The 14,902-nt window shown below is 40.4% G+C and overlaps 1 protein-coding gene across 1 annotated transcript; it reads right to left on the reverse strand.

The window, feature by feature from the left end:
- Positions 1-6,575: 6,575 nt before the first annotated feature.
- IRF4 (interferon regulatory factor 4) lies at positions 6,576-13,586 on the reverse strand (the record flags this gene model as incomplete). The annotated part of the gene is made up of 3 exons (XM_089686122.1): positions 6,576-7,593; positions 11,308-11,420; positions 13,233-13,586. Coding segments are annotated over 3 exons (611 nt in total), but the record flags the coding sequence as incomplete, so codon positions are not given.
- Positions 13,587-14,902: the final 1,316 nt, after the last annotated feature.

Consider the following 14,902-nt stretch of genomic DNA (forward strand, 5'->3'; position numbering starts at 1 on the left):
CTGCATCAATTGAAACATTATTTCATGACTTTTCAAAGAAAGCATCACTAAACTGACTTGTCTTTTATAAACTTCTTTTGCTGTTGTCCTCCAATTTCACATTAAATTATTCAATGTAGTTGATTTAACAGTAGAACAAAGACTTAAAATAGAAAAGTATACTGAATTCATTGTCATGTTGCAAAGTTAATGTACACTTGGCTTAGAAAATTAAGCAGTTTTCTTCAATCATTTGATTATGTAAAGGAAAATATCCCTTTTTTTTTTTAAATTTCCTTTGCGCATAATTGGCCATGGAAAGTGAATCTTTACTTTACTATGTGTACATTATACAAAGTGAATAGAAATCTTGCAAATTACCTCCACTGACTATGTTTTTTTTTCCTCCCAGAATCCCCCTTTATTTTTGATAGCAGCATAAAAAAAATCAGTAAATGAGTTCAAACAACGTTTTTTACATTAAAAACCAACTACCCCAAAATAAATATTTCATCTAAAAGCTAAAACAGTGTCACCCTACAGGACCTGAGAATTCTGGTGGGGACATCTTATAGCTGCAGTCCCTGAGAGTTATTAAAAAATACAGCATTCAGTATAACTTGGAAGCAAATATACAGCACTGAAATATCAGTTTTGGGTGAAGTTGGTCTTTGAGAAATAAAACCTGTTTAGCAAATATAATATATTATGCACGATTCCTGCTAAAGTACATTTTTATTTAAAGCAAAACTCTAGCCAAACCATCAAATACACAGTTAATATACATGTATGCAAACTGCTTTACCTGCCACTGTTTTAGTAATTTAGTCTGGGCTCTGCAGCATGGAAACTGCCAGAGGCTGATAAGTCAAATGCAGCTACTTACACTGCTTCCATTCAAAAAATACATGATGTATTAATGATCAAAGGGCTGCAAACTTCTGGACCTTTTTATATACCTGGAATCCAGTCTTAAAATACTTTTAATGACTTCTTAATAAACATCTGGCCAAAAAGATGTGCTTTAACTTTAGTATAGAGTTTTTTTTAAAATCTGGACCATGACAGATTTTAATGTTGTTTACACTTTTGAAGTCTGCTGTATTTATGGCCCAAGAGTATTTTGAGGTTTTCAAAAGAGAAGGTGTGGTCAAGAAAGTCATAATGGCTAATTAAATGTGGACACTTTGTTGCAGTCTTAGATTGTAAGCTCCAAGGAGCAGGGCCCCCTAACCCTCTTGTATTGAACTGTATTGTTGACTGACAACTCATGGGGCCCCCGGGCAATAGGGGTCATGGGGCCCCTGTGTCCTCACCCACACTCAAACCACACCCAAAAAAACCTATGAAAGGTACTAGGGGCATCTCATGGGGCCCCCTACTGACCCTGGGCCCTCGGGCAGTACCTGAGTGCACGAATGGTCAGTCCGCCCCTGCACATCACTGAAATATGGCCAATTTACAGGTATTGCTTTTACTAAAAACAACTCTGTTTCTACACTAACAAACATTTTTTTATGAAAGTGTCCCTACCCTTAACGCCCTCTCCCCTCCACTGAACTCATCTAATCTACCCTCCCTCTTTACAATTATTTATTTACTACAGGTATTTATATACTGCTGGCAATGAACTTAGAGAATTACATATTGTACATTCACATTCCTCCCTCAAAGAGCTTACAATCTAAGGTTCCTTTCTCACATACACATACTAGGGGTAATTTAGACAGGAGTTAAAAAAAGCTACCAGCATGTCTTTGGAGCATGGAAAGAAAACCCATGTCAGCACAGGGAGAACATGCAAACTTCATGCAGGTATTTTTCTTGGCATTCAAACCAAGGACCCTAGAGCTACAAGGCAAGGCAGAAGGGCTAAGAACCACTAAGGCACTGTGCTACCCTACAATTACCTATTTCTTGCCACTGTAGCCCACCACAATGTTTACATCCCACAATGGGTTTCTTCTCCTTGATGTCCACATGTGTGCAGGGGAACTCCACACACATGAATGGGGACCCTTGCCTGAATTGTCTCTCAGCCATAAGTCTATGGACTTCTACTATTTGGCAGCAGGAAGGAAATGACTGGCTGTCTAGAGGTAAATATCAAAGAGCGACATGCCTGTACCCAGGGGCTTATTTACCACAAGGCAAACAAGGCATTTGTCTAGGGCAGCATTTTTTAGAGGGGCAGCACTGCTCCCTGGAAGAAGGGACATATGCGGCAGTGGGACCAGGTGGGATCCGAGAGAGGCTGCAGGCTGCTTGATGGTGTATGCAGAGCCCAACTGTCATTCCCAGGGATGTACAGAGCTGTGAAGGTGAGCATCTTTCTCTCTGTCGCCATGGAGGGGTGTTAGTGGAAGGCTCTCTCCGGTGTGTGGGGGGAAGGGGGGGGGTCTGGTGTTGGTCGGTGTCAGGCTTTCTCTCCGCCGGGTAGGGGGGGGAATCCGATTTTTGTGTTGCCTAGGGCAGAACAAAACCTAAATACACCACTGGTTGAACCCATTGCAAGAACTAAGTAAGTATGGAGCTGTACAAAGTGAAGGTAGGTTAGATGACCTCAGTATGGGATAGGAGTGGGGCTGGGAGTGGTTAAAAAAAAAGCAAGGAAACTTTTAGAGAACTTTGTTTGTATATCCCCTTACCTTTAAAAAAAGCAACCTTTAATAGAAGTGATATAATACTCATCCAGTGGGCAGTGACTCTAAATTTTGCTGCCTTCGCAAGCTCCTGAGAATGGAAGAATCATCAGCATTCGCCGTATTCTGGGAGTGTCAGATGTCAGGTCTACCACTATATGTTTTGGTTTCATCTGCTGTCCCTATGTCAGTAGTTCTGTAGTGAGGTATGGACAGCGGATGGAACTGCATTGTGCAGAGGGAGACTAGGAATCCAACAAACTTGCAAGTTTCAGTTGCTGAAGATCCTAGATACTGCCAAATGGTGGCTTAAAGGAGAAGTACAGCCAAAGTTCATTTCGCTGTACTTTTCCTGTGGATCACAGAAGTGCAGTTCTTTCTGCACTCCTGTGACCCATTTTGAGCTGACAGTGGACTGAAGTGGGATCCACCCCAGAGTCTGAAGCAGCACCAGGCTCACCCTTTCAGCGAAGCACTGAGAGCCTGAGCCAGCCGCTCCCTCCTCCTCCAGTGAGCGCAGGGGGGGCTGAGCAGAGAGCGGCAACTGACAGTTCCACGGAGACTGACAGTCGAGCTGAGAGGAGAACTCAGCGATCAGCAGTCATGTGATCGCTGAGTTCTCACCCTTAGAGCTGGGTGGGAACAGATGCAGCATCCCGCCAATGTTGCATTCACCTAGGTAAGTAAAAAGGGGGGAAAAAAACTTCTCTTTTAAGTTTTATACCTCTTCTTCTTCAGGCAGCTTGTTTGTAGCACTTTTTTTGTGACAAGAGTGCTACTTTAAAATTTAGGTCAAACCTAAATTTTTATTGATTTGGGGTTTTTTTTTACAGAAAGGAGAAATCTCTCCAATAGGGAAACAGATAGACAGAAACATGCCCTTTAGCCCTTCCCTTTCCTATAAAATTAAAAAGGTTTAGGCTTGACTTTTACTGTAGACAAGATGATACAAATGCATTATGGGATTACACTGAATATACATAAAAACAGATGAGTGATTCGTGTTTCTACTGCCTCTGACCACCAGCCTACAGTTAGACATAGAGAGTGCTTGGGTCTGTTTACATTACTGTGGCTGTGATCAGGGGCAGACTGACAACTCATGGGGCCCCCGGGCAATAGGGGATCATGGGGCCCCTGTGTCCTTGCCCAAACTCAAAAAAGCCTATGAAAAAGGTACCAGGGGCATCTCATCGGGCCCCCTACTGACCCCGGGCCCTCGGGCAGTGCCCGAGTTTCCAAATGATCGGTCCGCCCCTGTGATGCTTAGTAATGCAGCAATTTTAATTGTGCTGCTTGTTGAACTCCCCCATTAAGGTCAATGCACCATGCATCAATTGCTTGGCATACAATTACAGTGCAGTAGTCAAATGTAAATCCCCCTTGGGATTGAAAAAAAAACAGCATTCAAGAGGTGGCAGTATGCCTAAATGCCTGTAAACCAGTTCTATGCCACCTCTTTTCAGAGGGGTGGTAAAGCCTGCCTCCCGTGTGAATGAGCCCTTTGATGGTCAGAAACTGCTGCATGCCTGATTGAAATTGCAGCCTATATAACTGCATATATGGGAACTTGGCTTTTGAATAAAAGACACAGATATCAAACACTTTTTGTAAGCAGTTAACTTGTGCTAAGGTATGCCTTTTGTGAATGAAGTGTAAGACACTATCGGCACCCCCAGGACAAAAACCATGGAATTTGTTGCTGTATGGCATACCACTAAATAGTTTCTCAAAATAGTTCTGTATGGTCCTTGATGGGATCATCATGAAACATTCACCATTATTTACTATAGCAAATTAAAGCAGTTGTGAAATAAGCCCTTAACATATATTGCATCAAAATATGAAATAAAAAAAAATACCATTACACAGCTAAGAGCATGTTTTTCACTTTTTTTTTTTACATAAAGAGATATTATATCTCAAAAGGCTACATCTTTGAGATGCATATTTTCTGTAGCTGAAGCACATATTTCCAACACCAGCTAAGAGAAGTCAGTAACATTACATTCAATAAAGTATCCGCATTGACTTCTGAGATTACCCCACATTATGCCTAACTGATGTATCAGTATGTACGCATACGTTTAATCGTCTACTTCCTTCTTACATCTCCATGGATGAAGGTGTCTTTGTCTATAATTGAAATTTCCTGCTTAACTTTCCTAGAATTCATAAATGGAGAATGGAAAAGTAGGCCATGTAAAGAAATATACAACTGCTATAAATGTCCAAATATAGCAGTGGATATAAGAGGCCATAATGTTGTCATCGTGAATTTTGGGACTAGAGCCTTCAAGAAAGGCTGTAAGGGGACAGAGGGAAAGTCCCCAATAAATATGGGGCTTTTCAGAGTAATAACAAATGTTTTGTATTTCTAAAGAAAAATACTGAAATTAATTTAACTCTGTTTTATTTATCAATTGTTAATATGTGAAATCATTTAACTAAATACGAACACTATCCAAACTTAAATATGTTTTTAATGATCTGCCTATTTGTAGCTTCACCTCAAGGCGATGAGTTCAGTGACTGATACTACAGGGAAATGCAAGTGGATAACCCTTAACTATTAGAGCTTTCACTGAATTCTAGACATACATACTAGTACAGATAGGGAACATACAATATTTTTCAGCATTCATAAACACAATAGACTATGCCCAAACCTTTGTAATGTAAACGGCAATACATTGTGAAAGGTAATTAATTTAGGAAATTTTGGTAAACCAATGAGTCAGATATTAAAAGTTTTATCAGTGGCATGACTACCACAATAGCAGCCTATGTCACTACTAGGGGGCTCAGGAAGTTGGGGGTCCTGACTGGATGTTCTGAAGTGTCCCCATAATGCAGCAAGGACTGCAGATTGGCAGTGGGTGCCCTGTGTTGGATTACTGCACGTTCCAGCTCCAGGCACTGCTCTATTAGGCAAAAGGAGACACTTTAAATGAATGCAGAGTAGCAGTAGGCCTGCCTATGTGACCATAAACATGATCGGGAAGAGGAAGAAGCTTCCCCTCCCAGTGGCTGCCCGTACAAATACCAGGTTTGAAATAACTGGAGGAAAGGAGGGGGAGTAAAATATTTGCTGCATGCAACATCCACTGAGTCCCCCATCCCCCAAGACCTCCAGCCATTTGCAGACACCCTGACCCCCTATAATGTCCCCTAACTCCCATAGAGCACTCCAAATTTACACAGTGCATTCTAGCTCCCATAGCACACTCCAACCTTCCCCAGTGCCACACGAGAGCCCTGGGTGTCCTCCACTCCCATGTGACACCCAACCTCCCACAGTGCTTCCCAGCCTCCCAGACTGTATGCCAAGTAAGTGTTTGCACTAGCTATTAATGGTTAACCTAGCTAACATGTCTGTGACTGCACTGTCTATCAAAGCATAACAGGAGGCTTTGCACCATCGGTCTATAACGGGTAACACCATTCAATGGACACCAATGCACTAAAAGAGATTTTTCTCATTTTTTTTGTAATAAAAGCAAATTATATTCCTGGCTGCCAATGTAAAGAAAGCTGTTATTAGCAAGTGGTGTGAAGTGCTGGTATTCGGGATGCAGTATATTACCATGAACACCAGTCCAAAGTGGTGGGTACCACAGAGCTAAGTTTACCAATCAAAACTTTACTATGGGGCCTTGTGACTTGTAGTTACGCTTCTAGATTTTATCTTGTGCAATTGCGCTTAAGCCATTGCTATAGGGATACAAAGAGTGTTCTCAATAAAACTACAATCTTTGCAGATCATTTCTCTGCAGATCATTTCTCACTCACTAGATCCAAGAGGTGTTCTAGCCAACTAATATGACTTGATAGTACTTAAACATATATCAGGTATACAATTTTAGAAGTGCCTGTAGCACTGATCTATTAATGAAATATTATTAACAACACATATATAAAACACTAACATATAGTAACAAACACTAACACAAATTTCATCTCTAAACTGAATCATATTATTGAGGTTAGAAATTACAATGTTTTCCATGATAAACATTGCAGCTTATAAGCAATGGCAAAGAAAGATGAGGACAACAATATGACATCCTAGGCGTAGTAGTAAATGTATAATTTATGGTTTGTATGGTTACATTAGTGCCGTGCATTCTTAAGGTGGTGACTACATCTGATTTCATGAAAACTTGTAATGAGAAAAATACAGGAGAAGCCATTTCTGACCTCCAAAACTGCTAGTTGCCTGCCTGTCTCTGGAATCAACCCTGAATTTAGATCAGGAAAGTCAGAGTGAAGTCAGTGCTCCTAATCTGCATATTTGTTCCAAGTCAGAAAGTATTCAGCCACTGGATCATCATGACAGCCAGGGAACTAGCATTTTCAAAATTCAGGTCTTCTCCAATTACAGTGGAACACAGCTGCTGAGTAGAGGTCTACACAGTCAGAAATGTACTTTCCCCCAAAAAATAGGCCAAGATATGTTCATGCTGCAGTATGACCAAACACGGGGTCTTCATAGTGACTAAATGTTATGTGGTAAGGCAATACTCGCAGTGTGGTCACAGCCCCGAGAACACATAGGAACATATCCATTTTGTCATGAAACAGGTTATAACCTGCTAGCTATTGTCCAGTTTACACCAATTTAACATTTCAGAACAAAAATATGCATATAAATTACTGATCTTTGATCTCAGGTACTCTAGATGACCTAGAATGTTTGTTTTTAAGAACATTCCTCAGAAGAAATTAAGTTAAAGCTTCCATATGTCTATTACTTTTGTCATAGCAGTTCAACAATGATAGCATTCACATGAGGGTATGTGACATGCACAGTGATAAATATAAGCCATCATTCTGGGAGAGGGACATGGCGAATTGGTCGGTGATAGTCTTCAGAGCTGCTAATAAGATCTGAATAGTCATATCCTCTCATGAAATGTCCTCCATTTTGTTCAGTAAAGCTAATTAGCTGTCTGGCAAATACTGGCTCAACCTAAAAAACAAAACATATCATTATGGTCATAGATTAAAACAAACAAAGCTTGCTGCTAACATACACTGCTCAAAAAAATTAAAGGAACACTTTGAAGCCACATCAGATCTCAATGGGGAAAAATATCATGCTGGATATCTATACTGATATGGATTGGGTAATGTGTTAGGAACATAAGGATGCCCCATTGTTTGATGGAAATGAAAATTATCAACCTACAGAGGACTGAATTCAAAGACACCCCAAATATCAAAGTGAAAAAAATGATGCAGCAGGCTAGTCCATTTTGCTGAAATTGAATTGCAGCAATTCAAAATGGTACTCAGTAGTTTGTATGGCCCTCATGTACTTGTATGCATGCCTGACAATGTTGGGGCATTCTTCTAATGAGATGATGGATGGTGTCCTGGGGTATTTCCTCCCAAACTGGACCAGGGCATCACTGAGCTCCTGGATGGTCTGAGGTGCAACCTGGCGGTATCTTATGGACCCAAACATGATATCCCAGAGGTGTTCTATTGGGTTTAGGTAAGGCAAATGTGGGGGCCATTCAATTATATAAATTCCTTCATCCTCCAGGAACTGCCTGTATACTCTCGCCACATGAGACCGGGGCATTTTTGTGCACCAGGAGGAACCCAGGACCCACTGCACCAGCATAGGGTCTGACAATGAGTTCAAAGGATTTCATCCTGATACCTAATGGCAGTCAGGGTGCCATTGTCTAGTCTGTAGAGGTCTGTACATCTCTCCATGGATATGCCTCCTCAGACTATCACTGACCCACCACCAAAACGGTCATACTGAATGATGTTACAGGCAGCATAACATTCTCCACAGCTTCTCCAGATCCTTTCATGTCTGTCACATGTGATCAGGGTGAACCTGCACTCATCGGTGAAAAGCACAGGGTGCAAGTGGCAGACCTGCCAATTCTGGTGTTCAATGTCAAATGCCAATTGAGCTCTATGGTGCTGGGCAGTGAGCACAGGGCCCACGAGAAGACGTTGGGCCCTCAGGCCCTAATGAAGTCTGTTTCTGATTGTTTGATCAGAGACATTCACACCAATGGCATGCTGGAGGTCATTTTGTAAGGTTCTGGCAGTGCTCAATCTGTCCCTCTTTGCACAAAAGAGCAGATACCAGTCCTGCTGATGGGTTAAAGACCTTCTACGACCCTGTCCAGCTCTCCTAGAGTAACTTCCTGTCTCCTGGAATCTCCTCCATGCTCTTGAGACTGTGCTGGGAGACACAGCAAACCTTCTGGCAATGGCACGTATTGATGTGCCATCCTAGAGGAGTTTGACTGCCTGTGCAACCTCTGTAGGGTCCAGGTATTGCCTCATGCTACCAGTAGTGACACTGACTGAAAAACAGTCAGAAAAGATGAGTAGGGAAAAAAATGTCAGTGGCCTCCACCTGTAAAACCATTCCTGTTTTGGGGTTCATCTCATTGTTGCCCATCTAATGCACCTGTTGTTAATTTCATTAACACCAAAGTAGCTGAAACTGATTAACAACCCCCTCTGCTTAACTGACCAGATCAATATCCCAGGAGTTTAATTGACTTGAAGCTATACTCTGATTAAAAAGTATTCCTTTAATTTTTTTGAGCTCCACCATAATATCCATATTGTTTTACATATAATAAGATTACTTAATAAAAGAAAGCCAGATTGTCTTCTCAATGTCCACCTATGGAGGACATTCAGCCATTGCTAGACCCACCCATAGACAGCTGGTCAGCATACCAAATCTATAATTTCTTGATTGCTAAAATATGGAAAGCTGGGGACGCCTGCACCATTTGAGGAACTATGTCTGGACACATCTTATGTCCCCCACCTCTTATCTGAACTGTACAAACTTTTGGTGGCTCCCCCCGGCAGGCTTTGTCCCATCATATATCCATAAGTGGAAAGAAGACATGCACATGACTTTTTACGCAGCCTAAGTAGACAGAGATATCTTTTTCACTCACAAATCTTCCATTGCTAACAAATTTAAAGAGCAAGGCTATACGATTTGATGTCGATAGTATAGGCTCCCAGCAACGCTTCATAAGATCTTTCCACAGGTATCTAACCTCTGCTGAAGGTGTGGTCAAGAAGAAGGCTCACATCTGCATATTTTTCGGACCTGTTTGAAATTACTCCTTTTTTGGGACCAGGTGCAGGAATTGGTGCTTAAGCACACATCATTAGCTTTGGGGAATAACCCTGCAAGTTATTTGCTTCATCTAAACAAGGTTCTTGTCTTGCGGTATAAATCTTCCCTTACAGTGCATTTCTTGAATGCAGCATGGGCATGTATTCCAGCTCTCTGTAAACAGTCAGCTACCCCTTCAATTTCTCTGTGGCTATCCAGAGCCAAAGACATTGAACATATAGAAAGCTTAATGGCTTCTCTCCACCAGAATGCTTATTAGGAACTGATGAATTCCTAAGGCATTTGAAGTCTCTCTGGGAATTTTGACCCCCCTCCAGTTCTTGTCCAGCGGAAGTCAACCTGGATGACTATGGTTTGGCCTTCATTTATTACCCTTGGTGTCCTCTACAAGCTGTGGTTTCCTTCCCTCCTGGCACATCCCCCCTTTCTCCCCCCATCCTTATTTTCAATGCATTTTCTGCATTGTCAACATCAAAAATGGTTTTTGGACAAAAGGACATTGTTCTTGTCATCCTGACAGGCAGCCGGCTTGGGAACTGTTGTTGCTCGATATGGGAACCTTTGTCATTTATTATATTATAAATTTCCAATAAAGGCCTGTATCTCAGGTCTTTGATTTTTTTTTTTTTTAATTTCTCTGTGTTGGCTTTTGTTGGCTTGTTTCTGTTCTCTTAGCTGTGTCTGAGCTGCCTTGTGCTGCTTGAAGTGTCTCTATACTAAGACTGTTTTTTGGAAGATAAAGAATTAAAAAAAACAAGAAAACCAGATGATTGAAACCAAGCTATTATTAAACTCTTCTTTATTCATTCATAAAAATTGTACACAAGGAGAGCACTGCATGTGTTATGCTCACAGGCACTAAATCATGTAATCATATACTCTATGATTAAGTGTAATAATGTAAAACTTCTCCATTCTTTTGTGTACTCTTTTTATGAATAAAGAAAGAGATCAGGGTAGTCAAATGATTTACTTGCATGGTGGCTATCAAAAAGTGAGTTGGATGAGCATATTGCTATAGCGAGCAAACTTGGGCAGACCTGGAGCAACACATTGGGTTTGATTTACTAAAGGCAAACAGACTGTTCATTTTGCAAGGGAAGTTGCACAATAATATTCCCCTGTGCTTCGAGAATGAGGTGAAGTTCTGCTGACATCCATTTTGCATTCATGGTCAAGCAAAAATTATTTTTTTTCCTTGCATGTGATTTGGTAGTTTTTGCAAAGTGGAATTTCAACACATTCATTAAGCTCTTGGGAAAATTCCGTTGCAAAGTGAACAGCCTATTTGCTTTTAGTAAATCGATCCCAGTGTTTCTAATATTTCATTGTTGCTGCCAAACTGAGGAACTAAAAATAGGTATTGCAGCTAAACTGAAGCCATGTCAATTCCATGACCAATGGCAAACCTTACACAAGAGCAGCATAACAATAATATTACCAAAAATACCAAAACGTGGTTTCCAGGTTAATTGCTATATAAAATGTCAAAAAGGAAAACGTGACAAGCAGCACTGAGAGTAAAAAAACCACAAGAGTACTCACATGAGCCGTAATTAATTTCCTTCCTCTTTGTGGGTCTGGAAATTCTTCTCCAAAACACAGAACAATTTGAAATCTTGGAACTGGACGACCATGGTGAGCAAATGCCTGTAGTTCTGGTGAATAGATAAAGTGTTGTTATATAAAATGTGTGCCAATTATCTAAAACTCAAAAAATATTTTTTCTAAAAAGAATCAACCAACCCACCACTAGTGACACATTACCCTATTCACACAATATTATAATCAACAATAATTCGTGCCTATCCAAATGATCAGTGTATTAACACATATACACTCTATTTATAAGTGTCCAATATCTTATATTCCAAAAATTGAAAGAAAAAAGAAAAAAAGAAAAATAAATAAAATTAATATGTCCCACTCGAACTACTCCTTTGTATTGTTTGAAGATCCTCACAGACCAGCTTCCACACAGACCCAGAGATTAAAATCTCAAAATCGTTGTAAGGTGCAATCTAGGGAAGTCCACAACACTATTCAGCCTCCTTGTCTCCACTCTCCAATCTCATCCCCTCCTGGTATCACCAGCCAGTTCCCTGGTCACTCAGATCCACGCAGGATGTATGAGACAGTAATAGTGTAAATCCACAAAATACCGTAAAATACACTTTAATATATCTGCTTACATGAATGTAATAACAGTCACGCATTCCAAGAAAAACCCCACTGCCTGGGGATTACCACGCAGGTCCTGGGTGGATATCCTCACGATTCCCCACTCCAAGATGGCCGCCGTATCACTTCCAGTTCCTGCTCCGTACGTCCAACGTCACATCCTCTGACGCATTTCGTCACATCCGGGACTTAATCTTTTAGATGTTTCTCAGGAGAAGGTGTCAGGGCTGACTACAAGGTTTTTCGAACATTGCTAGAGTGAGCAACCTTACAACGATTTTGAGATTTTAATCTCTGGGTCTGTGTGGAAGCTGGCCTGTGAGGATCTTCAAACAATACAAAGGAGTAGTTCGAGTGGGACATATTAATTTTATTTCTTTTTCTTTTTTTCTTTAAATTTTTGGAATATAAGATATTGGACACTTATAAATAGAGTGTATATGTGTTAATACACTGATCATTTGGATAGGCACGAATTATTGTTGATTATAATATTGTGTGAATAGGGTAATGTGTCACTAGTGGTGGGTTGGTTGATTCTTTTTAGAAAAAATATTTTTTGATGTTTGCAACTTTCTAGGGTGTAAAGTGGTTTCTATTTAGAATTGGATAGCTGGCAGGGGTGTGTTGAGGATTCTACCACATTTACTTTTGAATTATCTAAAACTGCATCAGTAACTTGTATACCAGATAAGAGCAATGTGATTTCTTTAAAGAAAGACCAAAGCTGCAGATTTTTCCTATTAACCTAGTAATATAGGGTCATTTGTTTGATCCATACTTATTTTACAATATGTCAAAGGGATTAAAACAGCATTGAAATACAGTCATTGGCCAAAGCAAAGTACAAGGAGTACTGCAGGCCAGTTGGTTTTTCTCAGTGTTGATGAGGAGATATGAAGCAAGACTCTAGTACTCAATATTTCTCACAAAGGTACCTTCAATAGGGGTTACAACTAGGAAAAAAACTCTCAGCATGTGCCCACATAATACTCTCCAAACCCTAGTTTATCTTTAGGGCTCATATACACTGCAAATAATTTTGTATATTTTCTTGTGTTTCAAAATGCTTGCAATGGATGGACAAAAGGAATAAAATTATTTATTCTAACTTCGTTGTAATGTAGTTGAAACTAGAGTCCAAAGTCGCATTCAAGCATATGGAATGTGTTACCTCCCTAGTGTTGCACGATATAACAAAATATATTGCAACTTTGAATTCTGCAATGTGACAAGCCTGTTTTTACAAAACGTATATATTTCTACACATTTTAAAGATTTTAACAAACCTGTTAAAAACTGTTGCGTATCAAATAGTTTGCAGGGCAAGTCCCGTTCTAGCTTATTGGGGCGATCACTGTACATGGACAAAGGGCCCTCCCAGTATATTCTGCTCTGGCACAGTCTCTTAGCATACATTCCATCATGGGCCATCCACAGAATGACACCGCGCTCCAAGTGACTCAAAAGTTTTTCAATGTTTTTCCGCAGGCTGTTGTCTTCAGGGTAAGGAAATAGGACTTGATCCAAGCGACTTGTTTCGTAGCACTGTCCATGTGCAATTCTACAGCCTTCTGGGTTTGCTGTAATTCGCTCACCAACCAAGGTGTCACGGTAATATAAGCTGATATGAAGGCGGCAGTCTAAGTAAGAAAATATACATTAGAAGCTTGTAAAACACGGGCATTTTAACGTTTACAATAGAGATGTAGCTGCTTAGTGGATGCATTTATGATTCATAATAATTGAAGAACCTAGTGGCTTCATAATTCTAATATACTTTCAATACTTTTCATTGATCATGTTGATTAAACATGATAGAGGCAGATATTCAATGGCGAAAGCTACATTAATCCTGTCTTTTCAGCATAAGTGACTGCCACATAACACAATAATGCCAGGATGTCTCTTAAATATTTTTTATTAAAAGTGGCACACAGTTCACTAGTATGACATTGGCCTATCACCCTTTAGTTGCATACTATAGGTTAATTTCACAGTCATTAACACAATGTGGTTGACAACAGTGGCCAGCAAATTGGTACCGTGGGATATACTGGAAACATTGGGCTATAGATTGTTGGGTGTCCACAGGCAAGGCTTAAAGGAAAGACTCCCAAATATCAAATAATTTTTTTAACCCTTGATTCCTTAAGTCTCCACCCAGTCCACGAGGAAAACATAAGATAATTTGTCCACAAACAAAGAAGTAATAAGGGGGTTCCAGGTAGATCCACTTATGTAGAATATCTTTCCATGCTACAAAAGATAAGACAGTTAGTAGTTGCTTACAGCCAGGGCCAGGATAAGGGATGGACAGGAGGGGCCCCCTCCCTGGTCACAGTGGAACACGGGGACAGAGAATGGACACAGGAAAATAAACCCAATCTAATGCATTGCATTACCAGTGGGGTGCAGTTCCGCATCCTTGCCCTGGGCGCTAGATGAACTTGTGCCGGTGCTGCTTACAGCCCTTTGAAATTTTAATACTCTGGGGGTTGAATAGGCAAAAAAAGTTTCTATTTAGGGGTTAAAAGTAAATAGCTCACCAGATATGTGGTAGCATATTGTATTACCAAGTGCCAAAAACAATTAATCTTGGGGCACACTCAAAAAGTATGAAACAAGTCTACGTTTAGATGCCCACATTTCAGGCAGCAGGAAGAGGAGCTCAGGCCCCTAAGGCAAGAACGGCGTGGAGGTACATAAGAATTATGGAAAGGCCAAAGCAACATCAACTTGAAGCTGGGGGAAATTTTTGATCAATTTGAAAAGTCCAGCTGTTGAACAGGTGTAGTCCAGTGGCTGCCACAAAAATTGTACAAAGTAGAGATTGCTTTTTTTTACTTGTGTTAGGGTATCCTAGGAGCATATCCAAGACGTTTTTCCAGTCTTTTAGAGAAAATGTTTTAATGATAGAAATGATGTAAGATCTTATTTGTATAAAAATAAATGATTT

Source organism: Staurois parvus, unplaced genomic scaffold (assembly GCF_062004578.1).
Source record: "Staurois parvus isolate SC_StPar_1 unplaced genomic scaffold, SC_StPar_1.0 ptg000391l, whole genome shotgun sequence".
Classification (NCBI taxonomy): Eukaryota; Metazoa; Chordata; class Amphibia; order Anura; family Ranidae; genus Staurois; species Staurois parvus.